Source organism: Phasianus colchicus, chromosome 2 (assembly GCF_987193195.1).
Source record: "Phasianus colchicus chromosome 2, bPhaCol1.hap1.1, whole genome shotgun sequence".
Taxonomy (NCBI): Eukaryota; Metazoa; Chordata; class Aves; order Galliformes; family Phasianidae; genus Phasianus; species Phasianus colchicus.
Window position 1 is genome coordinate 49,961,318 of NC_143437.1, and position 20,178 is coordinate 49,981,495.

The 20,178-nt window shown below is 41.7% G+C and overlaps 1 protein-coding gene across 2 annotated transcripts in view; it reads right to left on the reverse strand.

Moving 5' to 3' along the window:
* The window catches only part of CNKSR3 (CNKSR family member 3), a 63,038-nt gene extending 42,911 nt beyond the window's left edge, over window positions 1-20,127 (reverse strand). Inside the window, exon 1 of one of the 2 annotated variants that reach the window (XM_031611774.2) lies at window positions 19,953-20,127. In XM_031611774.2, the coding sequence (XP_031467634.1) occupies window positions 19,953-20,004 (52 nt within the window). In that variant the 5' untranslated portion in view covers window positions 20,005-20,127. The remainder of the gene's footprint in view (window positions 1-19,952) is intronic. The other variant, XM_031611778.2, reaches the window with a different exon arrangement.
* Between the last annotated feature and the right edge of the window lie 51 nt (window positions 20,128-20,178).

Consider the following 20,178-nt stretch of genomic DNA (forward strand, 5'->3'; position numbering starts at 1 on the left):
CCATAGCATTTGTCTCTTCTGCAACTAGGTGGCAACATGATCTGAGCCAAGATACCAGTCATCATTCCAGCTTCAAGGTAGTCCATCACCCTGACTCTCAGACACAAGGACGACACTCTCACCTCAGAAACTCATTTCATTTCAAAAGTTATTTTTCACTAAATCAATGCAATCACAACAAAATATATTTCCCAAAACTTTCCAATGCATCCAACCATGCTGAACTTGTTTTTTCATTTTATTTTTATACCATTATTCTAACACACTTCATACAGGAGAACTTTTACCCAAAACAAGCCTTTAAATATTTTACCATTTCACTTACGGAAGTATAATTGTATTAAACTTAAAACACAGCCCCAGTGCTAGCTATAAAGTCACCCACACGATTACAAGAACCAGACTTTTTAAAATGGAAATAACTTACTTTCATTTTATTATTTCAATGAAATTTATACTGCAGCTTCACCCACAGCAGGATATGGAATCATTTAAGCCCTTAGAGGCAGAAGCTCAGGAAGCTGAGGAAATTATGGAATTAGGACAGTCATTCCATATGGCTGAAGACTGATTCTTTAGTCCCAGTCTTCCCATCACCCATCCCACCCCTCTCCCCAGTGTCACAGAATCATAGAATGAGCTGGGTTGAAAAGGACCTCAAAGATCATCCAGTTTCAATCCCGCTGCTGTGGGCAGGGTTGCCAGCCACTAGACCAGGCTGCCCAGAGCCACGTGAGCCACATCCAGCCTGGCCTTGCATGCCTCCAGGGACAGGGCATCCACAACCTCCTTGGGCAACCAGTTCCAGTACATCACCACCCTGGTTCTCTTGTTTTGCATGTGCACAATGCCACCACACAGCTACCAAAAAACCTTCAAAGTGACAAGGAGCCAAACTAGAGGCGATGAGCAGTCCCATCAGGTGATCAGGCAGTGCTTGAGCATCTTCAGGGAGGTACACCAGAGCACCTGAGAGATGCTGCAAACAGCAGCTCTGTGCTGTGGAACAGCACACACCACCATAATACACAAGTACACAGCGTGGCATGAATTATTACAGAGCAAGGCAAAGATTTTAAGAAATATATAGGCATCATTTGGAAGGAACCTGAGAGAGAGGTTGCAGGACTGCATTTAGCACCATGGACTTCAATAAAAGGCACTTTAACGACCAGTGTGATGTCGGACAAAAGGCAGTGCATTCCACAATATGTAGGAGACTGTGAAGAGTATAGCATGGTGTGGGTCAGAAGGTAGCAGCACAGCTAGCACTCTAACACATGGCCCTGAAAGGTACAGCTGGTGATACTATTTGCACTTCCTTACATGCTGTGGCTGGGGGAAGGGAAGAAGATAGAACAAATGGAGCAGGTTCAGAGGAAAGCTACAAAGATGATCAGAGGTCTGGAGCACCTCCCCTGTAAGGACAGGCTGAGAGAGCTTGGGCTTTCAAGACTGGAGCAGAGAAGGTTCCAAGGAAATCTCATAACAGCCTTCCAAGTGCTTAAAGAGGCTCTCTGGAAAGCTGAAGAGGGACTTTTTATAAGAGTAGGTAGTAACACGACAAGGCGAAATGGCTTTAAACTGGAAGAGTGTAGATTTAGACTAGATGTTAGGAAGAAATTCTTTACTGTGAGGGTGGTGAGACACTGGAACAGGTTGCCCAGAAAGGTTGTGAATTCCCCCTCCCTGGAAGCATTCAAAGCCAGGCTGGATGGGCTTTGAGCAACCTGGTCTACTGGGAGGTGTCCCTGCCTATAGCAGGGGGGGCTGGATCCAGATCATCTTAAAGGTCCCTTCCAACCCAAACCATTCTATGATTCTATGACACAGGATTTCTGCATTGCTGGTGTCTGACAGAACAAAACTGAAGCCCTTCCCAAATGACATCACTCACCATAGTGTCTCTTCAATATTTTATACCTGGGAATAAGTACACATGCTGCCTAAGCAGTTCAAATCCAGCTACACATGCTCACATCAGCACCTCAGGTTGCTGGTAATACTGGTCTTTTTGGATGCAGACATTACTATCTGCCATACTGTGGAATATAACTTGAAGTAAAACAATATTTTACTCCCTATCAAAGGGTATGTCCTTCAGCAGATTGCTTCCCCTTTCAAAACATCTTGCTTCTGTTTACCAAGAAGCAGGTATATGAATTAAAACATTCCAAGAGGTAGTTTCCCTGGACTCTGCTTTTCTGTCTCACCTTAATTTGCTATTATTATGCTTTAATGTAATTCACAACCAAATTTTAAAATAATCTTCACAACATCTCCAGACATCAAAGTGCTCCCATACAATTTAGAGAGCCATTCCCTTTATAAATTCCTATAATCTCAATTGTAAATTGTATGCTGCTATTGTTAATGGGCTAACATAACATCAGCACCATCCCAACATGAGACTTCTCAAAACGTCAAAAATTCAAAGCTGTCTGAAAGAGGAAATGTTTCCTCGTCATAGGGGAAAAGAGTTAAATTAATAAAATACAGCCACCTGTATTCCAACCTGTACCCCTTTTTGCCTGCTAGCACTACAAAGCAATGCTTCCTCAGCTCATTACTGCCATGCAGTAATGATGGTATCGCTAATTTCAGATGCACAGTAAGTATTTCCCTCATACAGAGTTTCCTCTATGCCACTATCTCTTTCCTTAAAAGAAAATAACAATGTTACTTTTGGAGTATTAAAATGTTTTGTTTTTTAATGTTAAATTTTCCAAACTGGGCTTGGTTTTCACGTAAAACAAGTTTATCAATAACCAATTTTCCCCTCAAAGTCTCAAACACAAATCCAAAAACTGGGTGAACAGAAACTGTTACAGACAGGCAGCGCTTAAAGAAGGCAAGAACAGGCAGATACTTCCTAACAGCTGACAAGTTTCCCACAGAGAAATTGTCTATTAACCCAGTGGCTGATGCACCTTTAAGGGCCACCTGTCCCCCTCATCCCAAATACAACTGCTTTCAATACCAGTCACAGCAAACTTTAGATCAGCCATATGGACAGATGTACACTAACCCAGGGGAGGGAATTTTAAGTATGATAAAAAGTCAGCATTTATGAAAGTGATGATCACACTAACCATCTACCAGTCCCACTAATAATAGAGTGAGTGGCATACAAACTTGAGGCTTTGAGTTCCGTGTTTGCAAGAGAGACCGCACTAATCCCACAGATTGTTTGCATTCTTTAAGTCTGACACAATTTAGACCTTTGAGAGCAGTGTATGTGTAATCTTTAACACATAGGCCCTGATTTTGAACCTCAAACATCACATTGAGTGCTAAAAATAACTCATCATTCTTCTGTTCTATTAGCAGCAACGATCAAAAGGTCACCTATTAACTTCTGCATCACAGTGACAGGTTTGTGTTCCTGCTTCACGGCAAATCCAGTTGCTCATCCTCATTCCTCCTGGTTGCACTGAAAAGCCCACAGAGACTCCCATGTATGCTTATGTAGATGAATCAGAACATACTCCAGTTTCCAGAACACAGACGCTGCTCTAGCTTCCCCAGGCACACAGTCACAAAGGTATGGCTGGACACTAATATGAGATATCCATTAACAATCCTCAGAGACCTTACGTTTCCCGCTGTCACCTATTACAGAACTTTGGTGTAGTTTCCAAATAGGTACAGACAGTCAAAATAATCAGTAGAAGTACGTGCAAGGTTTTATGTGAAACTGAGTAACTTTTTAGGTCTGTGACCAATATCACACTAGATGAGAAGAATGAGTAGAAAGAAAAAAAACTGCATTTCATAAGGATCGTAAAATACTCAAGGTTTTGATGATCCCTGAAACATTAGACCAAGATGTCTAGTCACTTTATTCTAACAAAAATGTATTCTGTCTTCAAAATACCTTTCCAGATTAAAATGAAAGCATAATACATTCTATTCTTTTCCTGTTCTTTCACAGGAGGCCTAATCACCTTAATCACAGAATGGACTTACTAGACCTAGTAATTCAAAATACACAATGAATTACAAAAAAAAAAAAAAGTATTTTTTGGTCTCATCCCCCATCTTTAATAAGGCACATCCTTTCTGTAAAAATGACCTGTGATAGTTATAAATAGTGTGTAAAACTGAAAGGCAAGGAAACTTAGAATCACAGAATAACTCAGGTTGGGACATGCTTAAAAGTGATTTGCCCACAAAAAAAAAAAAAAAAAAAAAAAAAATCCAGAAATATCACAAACTTTATTGAAAGACAGCAGTTTGCTTGTTTTAACCAACTTAAAGCTGCTTGAGAAGCTTCTCTCTTGAATGTATGCTTTATCTCAAGTATTACAGAGCCTTATTTCCAAGCAACTTAATGAGATCAAATACCTTCCTCAAGCTAGAATACATTTTTGCATAAAATAAGTTGGTTTGTCACAAGCTTAGTACTGTGTACCAACCTCCAACTAGTGATCAAATCCTCAAACTTCCAGACCATGAGAAATTGCTCACTATACCCAACAATGTATTATGTACTCAGGAGCAATACTATTGAATGCTATTTTATAAGGGAAGAATGAACAACCAGGTGGACTGGTTTTAACTTGGGAGAGTAGTCCTGTTTGTTAACTATGCAGTGATGGATTTTCATTTAAAACAAATTTATTTGATTACTGTTCATCTTTGTTCTTCACTTACAGGTACTTTAGTGACCTTATTTACACCCAAGTTAATCATTAGGTCTTACAGAGAGCAGAGAACAGCAGAGGGAGGGGAGGAGAGAGGAGGGAGAGGGAAAGGACAGCTTTCTTCCCCAGAATGAAGACATGAACAACTTTAAGAAATTGAGGGAAAAGCAACAACAACAAAAAAGCAGTCAGTCTTCATAACCCCAAGTTACTCCCTTGAGAAATCCCACCCAGCTTATGCATTTTAACTCCAATGTTTTTTACTCTAATAAATGTAACACTGTCATCGACATCTTTGTCTACAGACACTAAGCTTCATCTACTGTTTCTCCTCTCACATGTATACATACTAGCCATGGTGACAGATGCTGGAATGAGAGCCAGAGACACCAAAAACGCTCACTTGCCCAAGAGAGCTAAGAGCAGCAGTGCACATCCCCCTTCCAAAGCAAGAATCAGCTGGGCCCAACAAGCTCAGGGACTAAGAACAGACCCCCAGAACATCACATTCCCCATCTCTGAGTTGAAATCACCAAGCATGGAAACCTTTGGAGACTGCTATATAGCATAACTCCCTAGCAACAGGGCAACTTAAAAAAAAAAAAAAAAAAAAAAAAAAACAACACACAACACCCCAACCCATTTCAAAAAGAGACAAAAATAATGACTTCTGTCCACTTTATCTTGACCTAGACTATGAGACTATGTATCCCATCAGCAAGCTTCTGTATATCCTGTTTGCCATTGCAAACAACTGTCATAACAGCATGGATAAATACACTGTAGAAGAAATAAAATGGAAAAACAAGGATGAGCACAGTATTCAATCACATGCAATATTAAGAGGAGTAATTACACGCTGACTGCGGGCAACACAAAAATACTGTCCCCCTGGAAGTACCATAAAGTAACTGCCTCCATGGTTTGTCCCTTTTAGGGAAACTAGGTCAACACCTTTTCAGTAGGAGTAATTTTTGTACCTCCCTAGCAAGTACAAAAAAAGGCCTCTGTTGACCCTAAAAATAAATACCATACTTGAACAAGCCAAGCCCAAAGCCAATTTATTTTCTTAAAGTAGTAACAGTACACTCTACACTATTTGTTTGTATCTCTAGCACATGAAACCTGCATGTCTGATAATTTTATGTGGTTAATACAGCGTAACAACCCCCTGCCCTAGGGCCTTCATCTCCAGTATGCAATTAAGAGCTTGCTGTTTTAATGTTTCAGGGTTTTTTGTGGTTGAAGGAGTAGTTCATTAGTCACAAGAGCTCCTTTTCTTGAACTCTGTTAATTAACACTCTGCTGTCTGTTCCCACAGTGGAAACAAGAACCAGCATTGCAAAACTGACTGCCTCTTGGCTGCCAAGAAGAAACAGGGTGATCCCTTTAATTTAGTTTGGCTGCCTTCTCGCACCACCATGTGGAACTGCTTCGGCTGATTGCAACAAAGTCCATTACTCACCTTCACCTCTCCTGTGTGCATGCACCCTGGCAAATGCTGTGATTACTGCTACGCCCATGGGAGTTAGTCAAGGAGCAGCTTGTAAGGCAGCAGCTGATACAGCTGCCAAATGGACATGACCATCTCCTACACAGTTATGAAACCCTGATGACTAGTATCTTACATTCTCACAGTCACCAAGAAGGCAGAAGTACAGGCACCTGAGAATCACCAGCCATCAGCACCAGCTAATCACATTAATATGTCACAGCAATCTGAATGACATTAGCAAAAATGCTAACAGTGCATATACCTCTTCATTATGGACAAATCCCCAGGAGTCACTGCTGGGTTGTCCTAGGATACACTGCCCTTGCTTGCATGTCTACATTACTCCCCACATCATTTACATCAATAATTCTCTTTAGAAGTCATTGTTTGCATGAGCCAGGACACAAAGAGACTCAAGATTAAAGAGCAAAAATCCCAATCCTTATCCAAAGTAATCTTGAAACACACCAAATAACCAGAACAAGAAAGAACACTGCAGCCTGCTGACGGCAGTCATTTCACTGTGCCACCACACTGTGCCTGCACAGGTTGATGCCATCACAGATGATAACTTTGAGGAGAGCTTCGCAGGAATGAAAAAGGATCAGAGAAGGCTTAAAGATCTTAAAGGAGCAACTGGCTTCTAAGAAATGCACGAGGAAAGATATGCCAAGTAAGGCTAGGCAAAGGCTTGACCATAAAGAGCTGCAAGAGTGGAAGCTGCTAGAAGTGTACATTCAGAGTAATAACGAAGGAAGCAGAAAGGGGGAACAAGAAGGCAGACACAATTAGACACAAAAAAGAGTTTGAAGAAGCAAAACACATTGATAACATTGTTCCAGTGACAGGAGAGACCAGCCTTGAAGCACCCAATACAATAGGCATTTTAAAGCACATCGCTAAAGCATCCCAACTTCTTTTTAAGAGATTGTGTTGAAAAGCAAGATTTATCAATTAAGTAGTCAATCACAAAACCTCTCTACTTCCCCATATTTTTAACATTGATTTAAACATTTAAAGTAATTGCTTCAAACAATTAGCTGCTTGACACATTTGCACTATTTCACACTGTCTTGCAGCCCTAGTTACACATGCTGCGATGACGCTGGTTCCCAAAATAGCAGAGCCCTCATGGAAGTTCAAGTGCAACACCCTAAACGTAAGAAATCTAATTGTAAACGTAACTGTAAGTAAGCCAAAGATATCCAAGATAAAGAATGGCAAAGCTGACCAAGGGCTCTGAATCACAAGGCCAAAATACTTCCAAACTGACCAGAAGCCTCACTCTCTGAAGTGGAGGAGGGCAGAAGAGAGCCCTGCATCTGTGTAAGCCACTCCATCTAGAATTTTCATGCAGCAGCTTTTATTATGAGGCAAGAGTATGAGCAGACACTACACCCTCTTAGTAGGGTAGTAACAAGACACTGCTTCTTTCAGCACTTTAGATAAATTGGATGTCGTTTCTTATGTTGTTGTTTGTTGTTTTGTCGGGGTTCTTCTGTTTGTTTTCTAAGATCTCTTCCAGAATACAACCTCATGGGTGCTGCCTTCAGGGAACATAAAATTTCTAGATGCTAGAAGCAGCTCCAGGGAGGACCTTCAAGGGCACAGCTAACAAAGATACTTGGGTGAGCTGCTGTAAGCAGACTGCAAAATAGAAAAGTAATTTATAGAAGTTATCAGATTTTATAGAATACCCAGTGACAATTAAGAATGTTGAATAGCAAAAATATATTTCAGCCAAAAGTAAATAACCGTTGAGTTTCCAACTACAATTTCAACCCATGCTTAATTTTTTGAAGATTGAGGATGACATTGGCCTATAAATTTACATGCATTATGCTCAATTAAACATTGGTTAGAAACCACACTGTTCATTCAGTATTTTGCAGCAACTAAGCTCATATAAATTTAAGTGAAACCTGTACAGATACATACAAGCTCACAATTTGGGAAATTAGTACTTCTGCAAATGACAGCTGAACAAGAGTCTCTAGACATGTCTGGCACATGACTCCTCTGCTGGGAGCTGAAAATCCTCTTCAATTACTCTGCCTTGAGATGCCGGCATAAATCTTACAATGCTAAAAGCACACATACAACATTGCTAGTGGTTCTAAGACTACATCGCAGCATCCAGTTATTTGTTACCTTGTCGAAGAGACAATTTTATACATCCAAGATTCTCACTCGCTTGGTATCTACACCTTATCACGTGGTCTAAGAAACTTCCCAAAACCCTCAAGTCAAGCTACTTCACCAAATACTGGCTTCCACTAGCATCAATGGGAACCATCGTTTTGCATTTAGCTTCCCATCATTGCTAGCAGCGCAAAAATTGTTTTTCTTCTGTAAGAAGAATCCAAACTAGTTCCAGAAGTCTGTTCCAAGTGTTTCTAATTATACCACAAAGATCTAAAAAGTATCGGCTACACATGACTCAATTACAATCGTTATAAGCTGCTCCTGCATGCAGCAACACGAGCTGCTACTCATCTTTTTACACAGCTGTACAAGGTAGTCCACTCAGCAAAGACAATTGGCAGAAGGGTGCTTAGAGAAGCGGGAAGGACAAACCAGGCCAACAATCACCACATGAAGTGACTATGAAGAAGTGCATCTCTTACTACTGTCTCATGCAATATTTTAAGAATTCAGTGTTATAAGTAACAATTTTTTTCAGCAGATTATGAATAGCACACAATATAATTACAGCTCTGCCATATACAGATCACATTAGACAATCAAAAACTGTTCCAGACATCAGATGCTGTCCTGGTTTTAGCTGGGACAGAGATGATTTTTCCTTCATAGTATCTGATATGACGCTGTTTTTCTCCTGAAGTCAAAACAACATTGATAACACACTAATGTTTTAGTTATTGCTAAGCAGTGCTGTATGGCGCCAAGGACATATCAGTTTCCCACACTGTGCTCATGAGGGGGCTGAGGAAGCACAAGGAGTTGAGAGGGTACAGAACCAGGACAGCTGGCCTAAACTGGCCCAAGGAATATTCTATACCATATGTCATCATATAAAAAAAAAAAAAAAAAACCACCCAACCAACCAAACAACAACAACAACAACAAACCTTTTAAAAGCAGTGGGGAATTGACCAGGCAAGTCGCCACCGCTTAGTGACTGGCTGAGCACTGAACATTGGTTGGTGGGTGGTAAGCAACTGTTTCTGCATCGCTTGTTTTGGACACATCCATAGAAACACAGACAGACACATAATACCATTACTACTCTCTTTTTTCTTCATTTTCTGTCACAGTAAATAGACTTTATCTCAACCCATGACTTCTAATTTGCACTTTTTTTTCCTCCAGTTCTCCCGCCATTGCACTAGGAAGGGGTGGGTGAGCAAATGATGTGTGGTGTTCAGCTACCTGCCAGGTTAAACTACAACAGATGCCTACTGATTAGGAGTATTTCAACCCTAAATGAAGCTACGCTCTCTTTTCTTACGCACACAACTTTTCTAAATGACATGCCTCCACCTGTTCTGTTGTCACTTTCTGCATAACAGCAACTCAAGTGACTGTGAAGAAAGGAAAACCTAGAGTTGAACCAGGGCCCGCAAGGCTCGCTGCTCTACAGCAGACGCCATGGGATGGACCCAGATGGAGGATCAACATCTTTACACTCCCAGGATTACACTCTGTAGGGACCTCCACAGTACTCAACGTAGCCTAGAGCATCCTTCCACTCACCACAAAACAGACAAGATCTGCTGAACCATTCTCTAGGCTCCAGTGACTAGAATAAGAGCACAGATATCATGTCTTAATCCTGATTTGAACGCCTCCCACAGTAGGATCAGAGGAAAATCACTTCCCTGCATCACAACACATTGCCCAGGAGTTAATGAGCAACACAGAATTACTAATGTTGGAAAAGACCACCAAGATCATCCAGTCTGTTTACCTACCACCAATATTTCCCCATAAAATCATGTCAAGAAATACCTGAATGTTTCTTGAACATCTCCAGGTACAGTGAGACCACAACCTCCCTGGGCAGCCTGTTCGAGTGCCTGATCACTCTTTCAGAGAAAAAAATTTTCTGAACGTCCAACGTGAATCTCCCCTGGTGCAACTCGAGGCCATTCTGTCTAGCTCCATCACTAGTTACAGAAGAGAAGAGGCTGACCCCCACCTCACACAACCTCGCTTCAGGTAGCTGTAGAGAGCTATAAGATCTCCCCTGAGTCTCTTCTTCTCCAGAAGAAACAACCCAATTCCCTCAGTTGCTCCCCATAAGACTTGTGCTCCAGACCCCTCACAGCTTCATTGCCTTTTTCTGATGCTCCAGCACATCAATGTCTTTCGTGTAGTGAGGGAATACTGAACGCAGTAGTCATGGTGCAGTCCCACCAGTGCAGAGTACAGAGGGACAGTCACTTCCTTGCTCCTGCTGGCAACACTATTTCTGATACAAGCTAGGATGCCATCAGCCTTCTTGGCTCACGTTCAGCCAAGCATCAACCAGCACCCCAAGTTGGCTTCTTCCCCAAGTCTCCCAGCCAGTCCACCCAAAGCCTGTAGTCTTGTCTGGTGTTCTTAAGGCCAAAGTGCAGAACCTGGCACTTGGTCTGCATTCACAGACAAAAACAGCTAAGACAACAATGCTAATGCTGTTTCTTGTACATAGATAACCTACTTTATGTTAGTTAAAACCGCACCATGTAACACAAACGTACTTGAACTCCTCACAATTTTAACTCCTTATCTTTAAAAAGAGAGTAACACAGCAGCTCCCAACTGAGAGGTATACAGGAAGAATAAAATAAAGACTGAAGCACCAGAGGTACTGCCATAATAATACATGACAGTTAAACCAAGAAGGCATAGAGTACACTTATCACACATAGACAATTCATTTCTCAAGCTCTGTTCTAGTCATCTTAATACTTAAGTCTTTTTAAAAGTACTATAGTTAACTAGGAACAGCCTGGTGCACAGACCTAATAAAGCAGTAAGCAGCAAAACATGGCAGCAGCATAAAACTGTCCTAACTGCAACCATCAGAACAGATTCCCCACTCCAGAGAACCCCTACTGCCAGCAAGCACTCAGTGCAGAAGCACTGCACTCAAATCGGCCCATTTTAGTGCTCCAGCTTTGGCACCGTTCCATTAAACCCACATCTACCCTCCTGAATAAAGAACAAATAGGTCAAATGCCAGTATTACATGATCCTCCAGTATTAGCAGTAAGTCTCAAATATAAATGAAACCTAACCATGTTCTTCACTCTTTATTTATCGGTTCAATCTGTATAACAATCACATGCTACTGTGAGATACAACTAAAATCAGTAAGAAATAAAAAAGGTTATTGATAGGTTTGCTTTCGTCACATATGGGGTTATGTACCCAGTGTTGTTGTCTAAATAGTAACTTATATAAAGCTAGAGGAAAGATGAAGGATTGTTTCAAAATACAAGTAAATAACTATGACACTTATGTTTTCACAGGTAACAGCGTAAGAGGTACAAAGCTGCATCCTCTGAGTGAGTACAGATGAAATCCAATTGCCACATGGAGAGCTACACAACTAAAAAGGAAAAAAAGAGTACAAGATCACAGAATGTATAAAACATTTATCTTTTGATTCCTTTTTTAACCACAGTTTCCATTATAGCTTGCATTAGGAATGCCAACAATTACTAAGTTATCTTCTGCCATAACCCTTTGGGAACCCTGCTTGTGGAGCCAGCAACAACCCTCCACCTTGTAGAGGACAGCTAACCAAGCACTGACTAGAAATCCCTTCTACAAGTGCTGAGGGAGCAAGGGAGATGAGAAAACACCCCCTCCTGTTAGGCCCCGCAGTACTCCTATGGCCACAGCTGCATCCTGGACCTTCACGTGCTTTTCAGTCCACATTCCTCAGGCATGTCTGAACTTGCTCTCACAGCCCTCCTTCCTGGGGAGCCTCCTGCACAAAAGCAGGCCTTCAGCTTCTATTGTTCTCATCTCCATCCTACCCTCATCCAAAGCACAGGCTTCCTCAGCAGCCCAGCACTGACACCAGCTCAGTACAGCGTTCGGCTTCCTCAGCGCTGAAGCCACGATACTGGTACCCAAACGACGAGGCCAGCAGAGCCTCATCCTACTTGCACATCTAGCCATCACTAAAAGGCTGCCTTTTGGATGTTGCATAGTGAGGACACAGCCCTCTCACCACACTTAGTTTATGGAGGAGAAGGAGGAAGCACACTGCCAAGGCCTTCAGCTGGGCAAGAAGTCCAACAGAAGCTCTAAATTGGCCTGCCATATTGGCCACTAAATTCAAAACACAAAGGAAGCAACACCTTGAGCCCTGCTCTTCTGTTTGGGCTGGGAAAGCATCTGTATCAGAAAAGTTATCTTTTATTTAATGACAAAATAGGCGTATTACTGAGCTGTTCATAAAGCATTCACCTAGCAAACTTCATTCCAGTCATACAAGACTCGGTGAGATAAGAAAATATATTATTAACATTAAAGATAAAAGAATGACAACCTAAGCAACCTTCGTTTTGCATACACAAGACAGACATCAGGATCATATTAGACTAGAAATGTGTAACAACATTCCTTTAGCAAAAGTCTTAGCCCTTGATGAGCACCAATTAAGTCCTAATGGAGATCTCTCCTTTGATCAAAAAGAAAGATAAGATCATATATGCACCACAGAGCTTTGATTGTAACACCACAGCAGATGCTTAGCCTCCCTACACCTAACTACTAATACAAGAAACAGTCCAAAAACTGAAGATTTTGGTACTACAGTGACCGAGGTGTAAAAGGCTATGAGCAACAAGAGAAACTACTCAAGCTCAACACAAATGCATTATTACAGTATAAGTCAGTCAGATACTGAATGAATGAATGCCTGTAGGCCAAAGTTACAAAGGTTGGTGATTTGGTCTCACCAAATCAAAACACAAATGCTTGATTTTATCCAGCATTTGTAATATTTGATGAAAAAACTATGTTTCATAGTATCATAAAAATCTACTTTAATAGGCAGTGATTGTTTAAAGCTATTAAAAAAGAACAAGTAGATTCTATGCACATCCTTCTGGCAAATCCTCCAAGCTGTGAAATGTTATTGTATGCACTCTGAAAAGATGGAAGCAGGCATATGGAAATCCACAGACAATCTACTTATGCAAAGCAAGCAAGCATGGCCCAGGGATATGAATGATACCTTAGACTCAGAAGTCATCTCACTGTAGAAATGAGAGCCCAAATGACAAAAGGAATACGTACCCTAACATCAGACAGAGATCCAGAGTCAAACAGTATTTTTCTTTGTATTTCCTACCTCTTATTGCAAGCTTGTGAAGAAACATTAAGATCTGAGACCAATTTTGTGATTGCAAAAAAAAAAATTGGTCCTGAAGAACTACTGCAAATATGTAGGAGACTACTAGAGAAGCCCCAGTTCTGTTAGCTCTTATCCATCCTCTCCTTCCCTTCTCTAGGTTAGCCTTGAAAACATCAGAATCTCACTACCTCCTCTTTTTGACAGGACTTACATATTTGGGGTATCTGGAGGAAAGAGCCAAGAAACATTGCCAAAATAACAAACCTCCAGGGAGGTGAAACCTAAGTACGTGATGTTGGCAGGAAAATGCAAGATACAAATTAAGACTAATACCATCCCAAGTATGGAAAAAATGCAACGGTAATCAATTTTTTCCCATTTATTCACAGAGACACTGTTAGGACATAAGCATTAATCTATTTTCACTGTGAAGCTTCCCTGCAAAGGAAGATCTCATTCTAAGATGCCTGGAAGGAGCTTATCTGTTAGAACATGACTTAAATCAGGCAATCCAGAAGTTCAGATTCAAGAAATCGAATGAAAGAACAAGTAGCACCCCTCCCCCCTCAAAAAAAAAAAAAAAAAACATGCTTCTGAACACTTGTTGACAGGCTGTATGCCACATCACTCATAACTGCAATTCATCTAGTTGCATCTGTTGGGTAACAGCCTTTTGTCAGGTTCTTTTACTTAAGAAAATAAAACAGCATGACAAATTTCAACATGAATTTTATCTAGTGCTCTGTATTTTGTCTTGCACTAGTTCTTGTGGTGTGCTAGACAGTGTACAAACAGAAAGAGGCACGATCCTTAGCCAAGAGGCTTTATATGCCGAAAACAAGAGTCCCAGGCAGAAACATGAGGAACAAACTCATAGCAACTAGAATTATGAACATCAAATACATTTCATCACAAATGAGACTGGCTACAGAAGGCTCAAACAATGGAAGAAAAAACTTTTGACCACTGTAGAAAAAACAAGCAAGAAAGAGGAAAAATACTACAGATGCAACAGCTAATTGCTACTACTGAACAGTTATAGTAGACAGAAATTTCTTCTATCACTATATCTCTGGTGGACTAATACAGAACATCTTGGCTTTTAACAGTTCTACCTACGTCTAGGTACTACCTAAAGATACATGCTTTGTACTCACTATCTGCCCTGCATCCTAAAATCCTTTGTCACAGCTGCATTATATTACTAAAGGTTACAATCAACTTTCTAGTAACGTCACTGAGATTTTAGCATTTAAAATGTTTTTTTTTCAAGACATTATGGTGATAGCCTCTGCTTTTAGACCTCTGATGTTTCTTAAAATAGTTTAAACAGCCCTTTAATGGCAAAGCAAACAGAGCAGATTGTGAGGGGAAAAAAGAAAAATAAATAAAAATTACAGAACCCATAAGTAACAAAAAAAACTTTAACAGAAAAAAAAACATGAACACGTGAATACAGAGGCCAACTGATCTACTTTTTTCATACACATTCACTTAGCAACAACGAATGAATAATTTTAAGCTAGCACTAGAGCAAACTGGTTTTACAGCTTTTTACTAAGTTTCAACCAACAGTCAAATGCTAAATATATTTATTTTCACCTTCTGCTAATGAAACATTACAACCAGCTACATTCAGAATTTCAGCTGAAGCACCTGAGAAGAGGGTGTACATTCAACATCATTTTCTCATCTGCATAAAAATATTTGTAAAGAGTTTTTATTAAGTAATGAAGAAACAAAGAAATTAAGGTTTACTGGTGTTAGATTTTTTCAAAATACTTTCAACACAATAGTATCCAATTCAAAATACTTAAAAGGCTTAAAAAAATAAAAACCAACTTCAGTGCTATGTGCTACTTAGAACTGTTTCTGAAACCCAGCTGTGGTTTGTGGCACCCAGCACACAGTTAACACAGCTGACCTTATTGAAATCAGTCCGGGTAAGCATGATAACTCTAAAAAAAGAACACGAGGCCCTCTCGATTAAATGTTAACTACTAATAAATTAACATATTCCACCTCCTTCTTCCAGAATACCTATAAATAAAAATAGTTGCTCTCAAGTTTTACCAGAAATGGAAATCAAGAGTATTTTGCAGTAGTAGTGACATAACAGCTACAAGAATAAATGACATCCATGAACAATTTGGTAATGGAATAAGTGAACCAGGGGTGTGATAAAAGGACCAAAGCGCCAGCTTGATCCAGAGCTAGCTGAGCACACAGCTACAGTAACAAAGGCCAGATTGTAACAGAGACTCACAACAAGAAGGCATCTAACCACAAGCGTGTCAAACTGTCTTTACCGTGTAAAATTTGGCTTGAAGTCACGAGTCACGTAAGTATGCTAGGCCTGGGGGCAAGGGGGAAAGAGGCAGAAAACAAAGAGATGATACAACAGTGTTGTCTAGTAGGGTGGTGACATTTTTCACACAGGAGAATCTTCCCCTTTTGCAGCTTTTCTTCCTCTCCCATATCCTGAAGGGTGATCCCAGCTGCAAGGTTTTAAGTAGTCAGGGACTCCCGAGACTACAGAACATGCCTCCACATGATCACATTACCATGTTTTCTTCAAATTGTTCTCTTCCAAAAAAGTTATGCCACTTCTGCACTGGACATTTCTCCATGTGCATGGCTTTACATAACAAAATGGGTTCTTGCCAGTTTCTACACCCAGGATAGCCAAAACACAGAAAACTACAAACGCATCATCAAACGAACACCAGCAGCAGTCCTGAAGATGTGCTGCAACTCGCACAGCTGTCAGCCCACCCCACCATAATCCGAATGACTTGAGAAGATGTGAATGCCCCATGCCTGGAGGTGTTCAAGGCCAGATTGAGCAAGGCCCTGGGCAACCTGATCTTGTACATGCTGTAGTGGTTGACAACCTTGCCTGTGGCATCGGGGATAGAACTGGATGATCTTTGAGGTCCCTTCCAGCCCAAGCCATTCTAAGACTCCTTCATGAGTTCTTGCAGACAATTCAGTCTTGAGGGCACACACAAGAAGGGAGTCAGAAAGAAGTGAAGTCTGTGAGCCTGTAAGCATCTTCGCTCTCCCAGGAACAAGGCAGCAAGTCAAATGCCACCAGGCAAGAGTTAGTTTCTCTCCCAGCAAGGATTAACTGAAAAAAGAGAATCTATTATCCCTCTTCAGTCAGTTTCAAAAAAACACTGCATGCCATCAACTCTACGTATACCCTGCAAGGAAGTCAGTTCAACATAGTGACCTGATCAAAAAGTACATTCTCACAGCTAAAGACAATTCCCCAAAACTGCTAGAATCAGCATCAAATTGTTAAAAAAAAAAAAATCATGTAGTTACATCATCACTTCGTCTGAACAGAAATGCCTATATGAATAGCAGATAGTTTCCTAACACCAATGCTATAGCTAAAGATCTATCATATCCTTGGTCAGAGCTTGAGAAATACTTTGCCTACGAAGCTGCTAGTGAGTAAATGCACAACTCTTCAGCAGCAGCCTTGATTTTACCCTTAGCTACATTATCTGCTACTGTCAGTGTAGTATGCTTTGCCAGAAAAAACACCCCTTGTTTGCAAAAATAATAATAATAATAATAAATAAAAATTCTAGAGTGCATTAACAAGAGCAGGCAAGTAACTGTTTTTCCCATCAGCTATTGTTAACAACAATAAACAAAGCACTTTTTATATAAAACCTGGTTACAAAAACCTAGAAATATTCACATTTACAAAATTAATTCTACATATGCTCTATTCTAAATTACAAATAAAGGTTATTTACAGGATATGCAAGGAAGCAAACAGCACTAAAATAACAATGTGGCTCTTCAAGGTAAGGGTTGCTCTGTTAAAAAAAAAAAAGTGTGAGTTTTGTCTGCTTGTTTTAGACAGAAAGCCAAGTTCACCAAAAGTCAGTTAGCTAACTGTCCTAGAAAGGATGCACAGCTTGCTCTTGAAATTTGCTTCATCAGAAGGGGGAAAGTTTCTATGCGCCTTTTGACTGGGAAAAGTGTTGTTGTTTTTTGAATGTGAAAATAAATTTTAATATAACATATGTTAATAAATATGCATAATTATATATCAATTGATAGATGTTTGATTGTAAATATATTTGAAATAGAAAAATAGTTAATGGAGAAAAAGTCTTAGTTTTATACTGAATATTAAAATGGCCCAAATGAGACCTCTTATTTCTGCTTCTCTGTATTTTTCCAAAGTCTTTACCATTTTATGACCCACATGCATCATTATCTGCAAAACCTATCTCCCATCACCGTTATTCATGTCATTCTCCTATAATACATCTCCATGGCACCACTACAGACAACAAATATCACCAGCCACACATCTTTCCCACAGCTTGACCAGTTCAGCAGAGACTGCGGTTCTACTCTTCTGTGTAGAAAGCGAGAGTCAAATAACTGGCATAAACTCCCTTCCAAGCATCTAGTGTATTTATAAAACCAACCTTGAGAATTAAAAGATAATGCTCCTAAGGTAGAATACAGACTACTGGTATCTGCTGAAAATGCAGTGGTTATGAGCAACATAGTAGACAAGTATTTTGGCTTAAAAATAAATGAAGAAACAGTGTTCATAAGGCTACTAGCTACCCATTAAAGTGTTAATTTTCATATGCAGAGATGAAAACACAACCATAAAGTTTTCCACATCTCGTGTCTTTATGACAATGTTGTTAGGCAGGGAGTGACGTGAAATGACGCCGTGCACCGAGAGGTCAAATGCTTACCTGGAAACCGAAAAACAACAGCAGAAACAAAAGTCACTGTCAGTCTTTAATTTATTCTTTTGAATTTCAAAGGACACGTGTTAGCATTAGTCAGAAGATACACCTTCCTACTACAGCCAGGCCTCAAATTATTCTGTATAACACTAATTGAGGGTCCAGCTAAAGAGTTACCTGTTCAAGGAACCTGCAAGTAAAATAAATTATGCAAGAAAGCAAGCCAAGCGTGCTTAAATGTAATAAAGCTTTTTAAAATGATTAGCAGGTTTACTCTTTAATCTGGCAAGTCAACAAACTTTCAGTGCCCAAGAGAAAAAACATAATCAGGGAACAGCACTGTATAAATATTCCACATGCCAAAGCAAAAGGCTTATTTCAGTGTAACAATGCGCTCCTGTTTCAACCAATACCGACAGAAGAAAGAATCTTTCCATAGAAGTTAGTCGTGTGTTAACGCATAACTTCACAGCACGTTTGCATGGAATCCTCAGGGAGCTCCCGGGGCAGCCTGTCACCGCACGGTGACACTCAGGAGGGCTGGGAGGACCCATCCCGCACTGCACACAATGTGAGCCTGACTTCCCAATTTGACTGAGTCCTGAGCCCGACTCCTGCCAAGCGCTGACCGCAGGCATGCGGTCTAATCAGCGTTATGGTCCTGAGACGTTGAAGTAATGGCTGCTACAAGCGAGTGCCGCTCCTAATCCAGGGAATTCATAATTTCACATCGAATTCAAACCAAGAGAAGTCTGCAAAAACACTTCATGTAACAAAAGACGACCGCACTAAAACACGGTCCTACAAGAGAACAGCAGTCCAGTTCGTAAGTCACAAGTCCCTCACCTAATTCACTGCTACATTCCCTGCGATTTACAGACCGTAGAGCAGGAACTGCGAGTGCAAACCTCCGACTGCTATTCAGAATCCAATCAGATTTAACAAAACGGGTATCGGAACTGCCCTCACAAAAAACACCCCACAGCGATTCCCCCAGGGGAGCCCGGAGATGGCAGCAGCAGCACCCGGCTGGCACCGCTGCGACAACCAACTTCTTTCCTTCTCTGCTTCCCGGTGCACAACTTTGCAAACTTGGCAAATCGGTCATACGGGGGGGAACGTCAGGGAAAGATCTCAGAACTGAGCAGTAAGCGTAGATACGAAGGAGAGAATAAAAAGCACAGGCGCAACGAGATGGAGTGGGAGAGCCGCATGGGGGCCGGTATTCAACTTCCCGTGCAGCAGCACCCAACGTTAATCCCACCATCGTTCAACGGGATTAATGGATCTTGCCTACTTGAATCAGTTTATAAAGTTTTTGCTTACAAAATCGAAATGTTTCCGACTAGCGGCTGGCTGCTGCCTAGAAAGCCCGGACTCAGCGCGCAGGGACTCACATAACTCCCCTCCCGAAGGAGAGGAACTGGCACTGCCCTGCGAACCGAACCACAGCAGGAGTCGCAGCAGGGCAAGGCTCCGCTGAAACACCCGTACGGCGAGCAGCCCGCCCGCCTGCTCCCTCCCCGCTCCCAGCCCGGAGAGAAGCGCCCATAGCGCTCCGGCCGAGGCGCACAGCAGTGCGCTCGCAGCCGCGGGACAGGGACTGCCAACGCCGCGGCGCCCGCCCCGCTGCCACGAGGCCGCCCGACCGCCGGCAGGGCGAGAGCAGCTGCGGCTCCCACACGGGCAGGCGGCGCTGCCCCGCCGGCCCCCGAGCCCGGCACTAGAAAGTCCCCGCGGCGTGGTGCCTTTACCTTTGGTCCAGTCTACCACTTGCTTCGGACTCCACTTGGTCACCGGCTCCATGGCGGGCTCAGCCCCACCGGGACTGTCGCCCGCCGCGCTCTCGGACGCGGACTCGCCCCCTCTCAAGCTCCCATCCCCGCTGCCCCGCTCCGCGCCCGCCCTGCGCCAGCCGGGCCGTCCCCTCGAGCCGGCTCCTCCCGGAGCCCGCCCCGCAGCCGCCCCGCCCCCACGTGC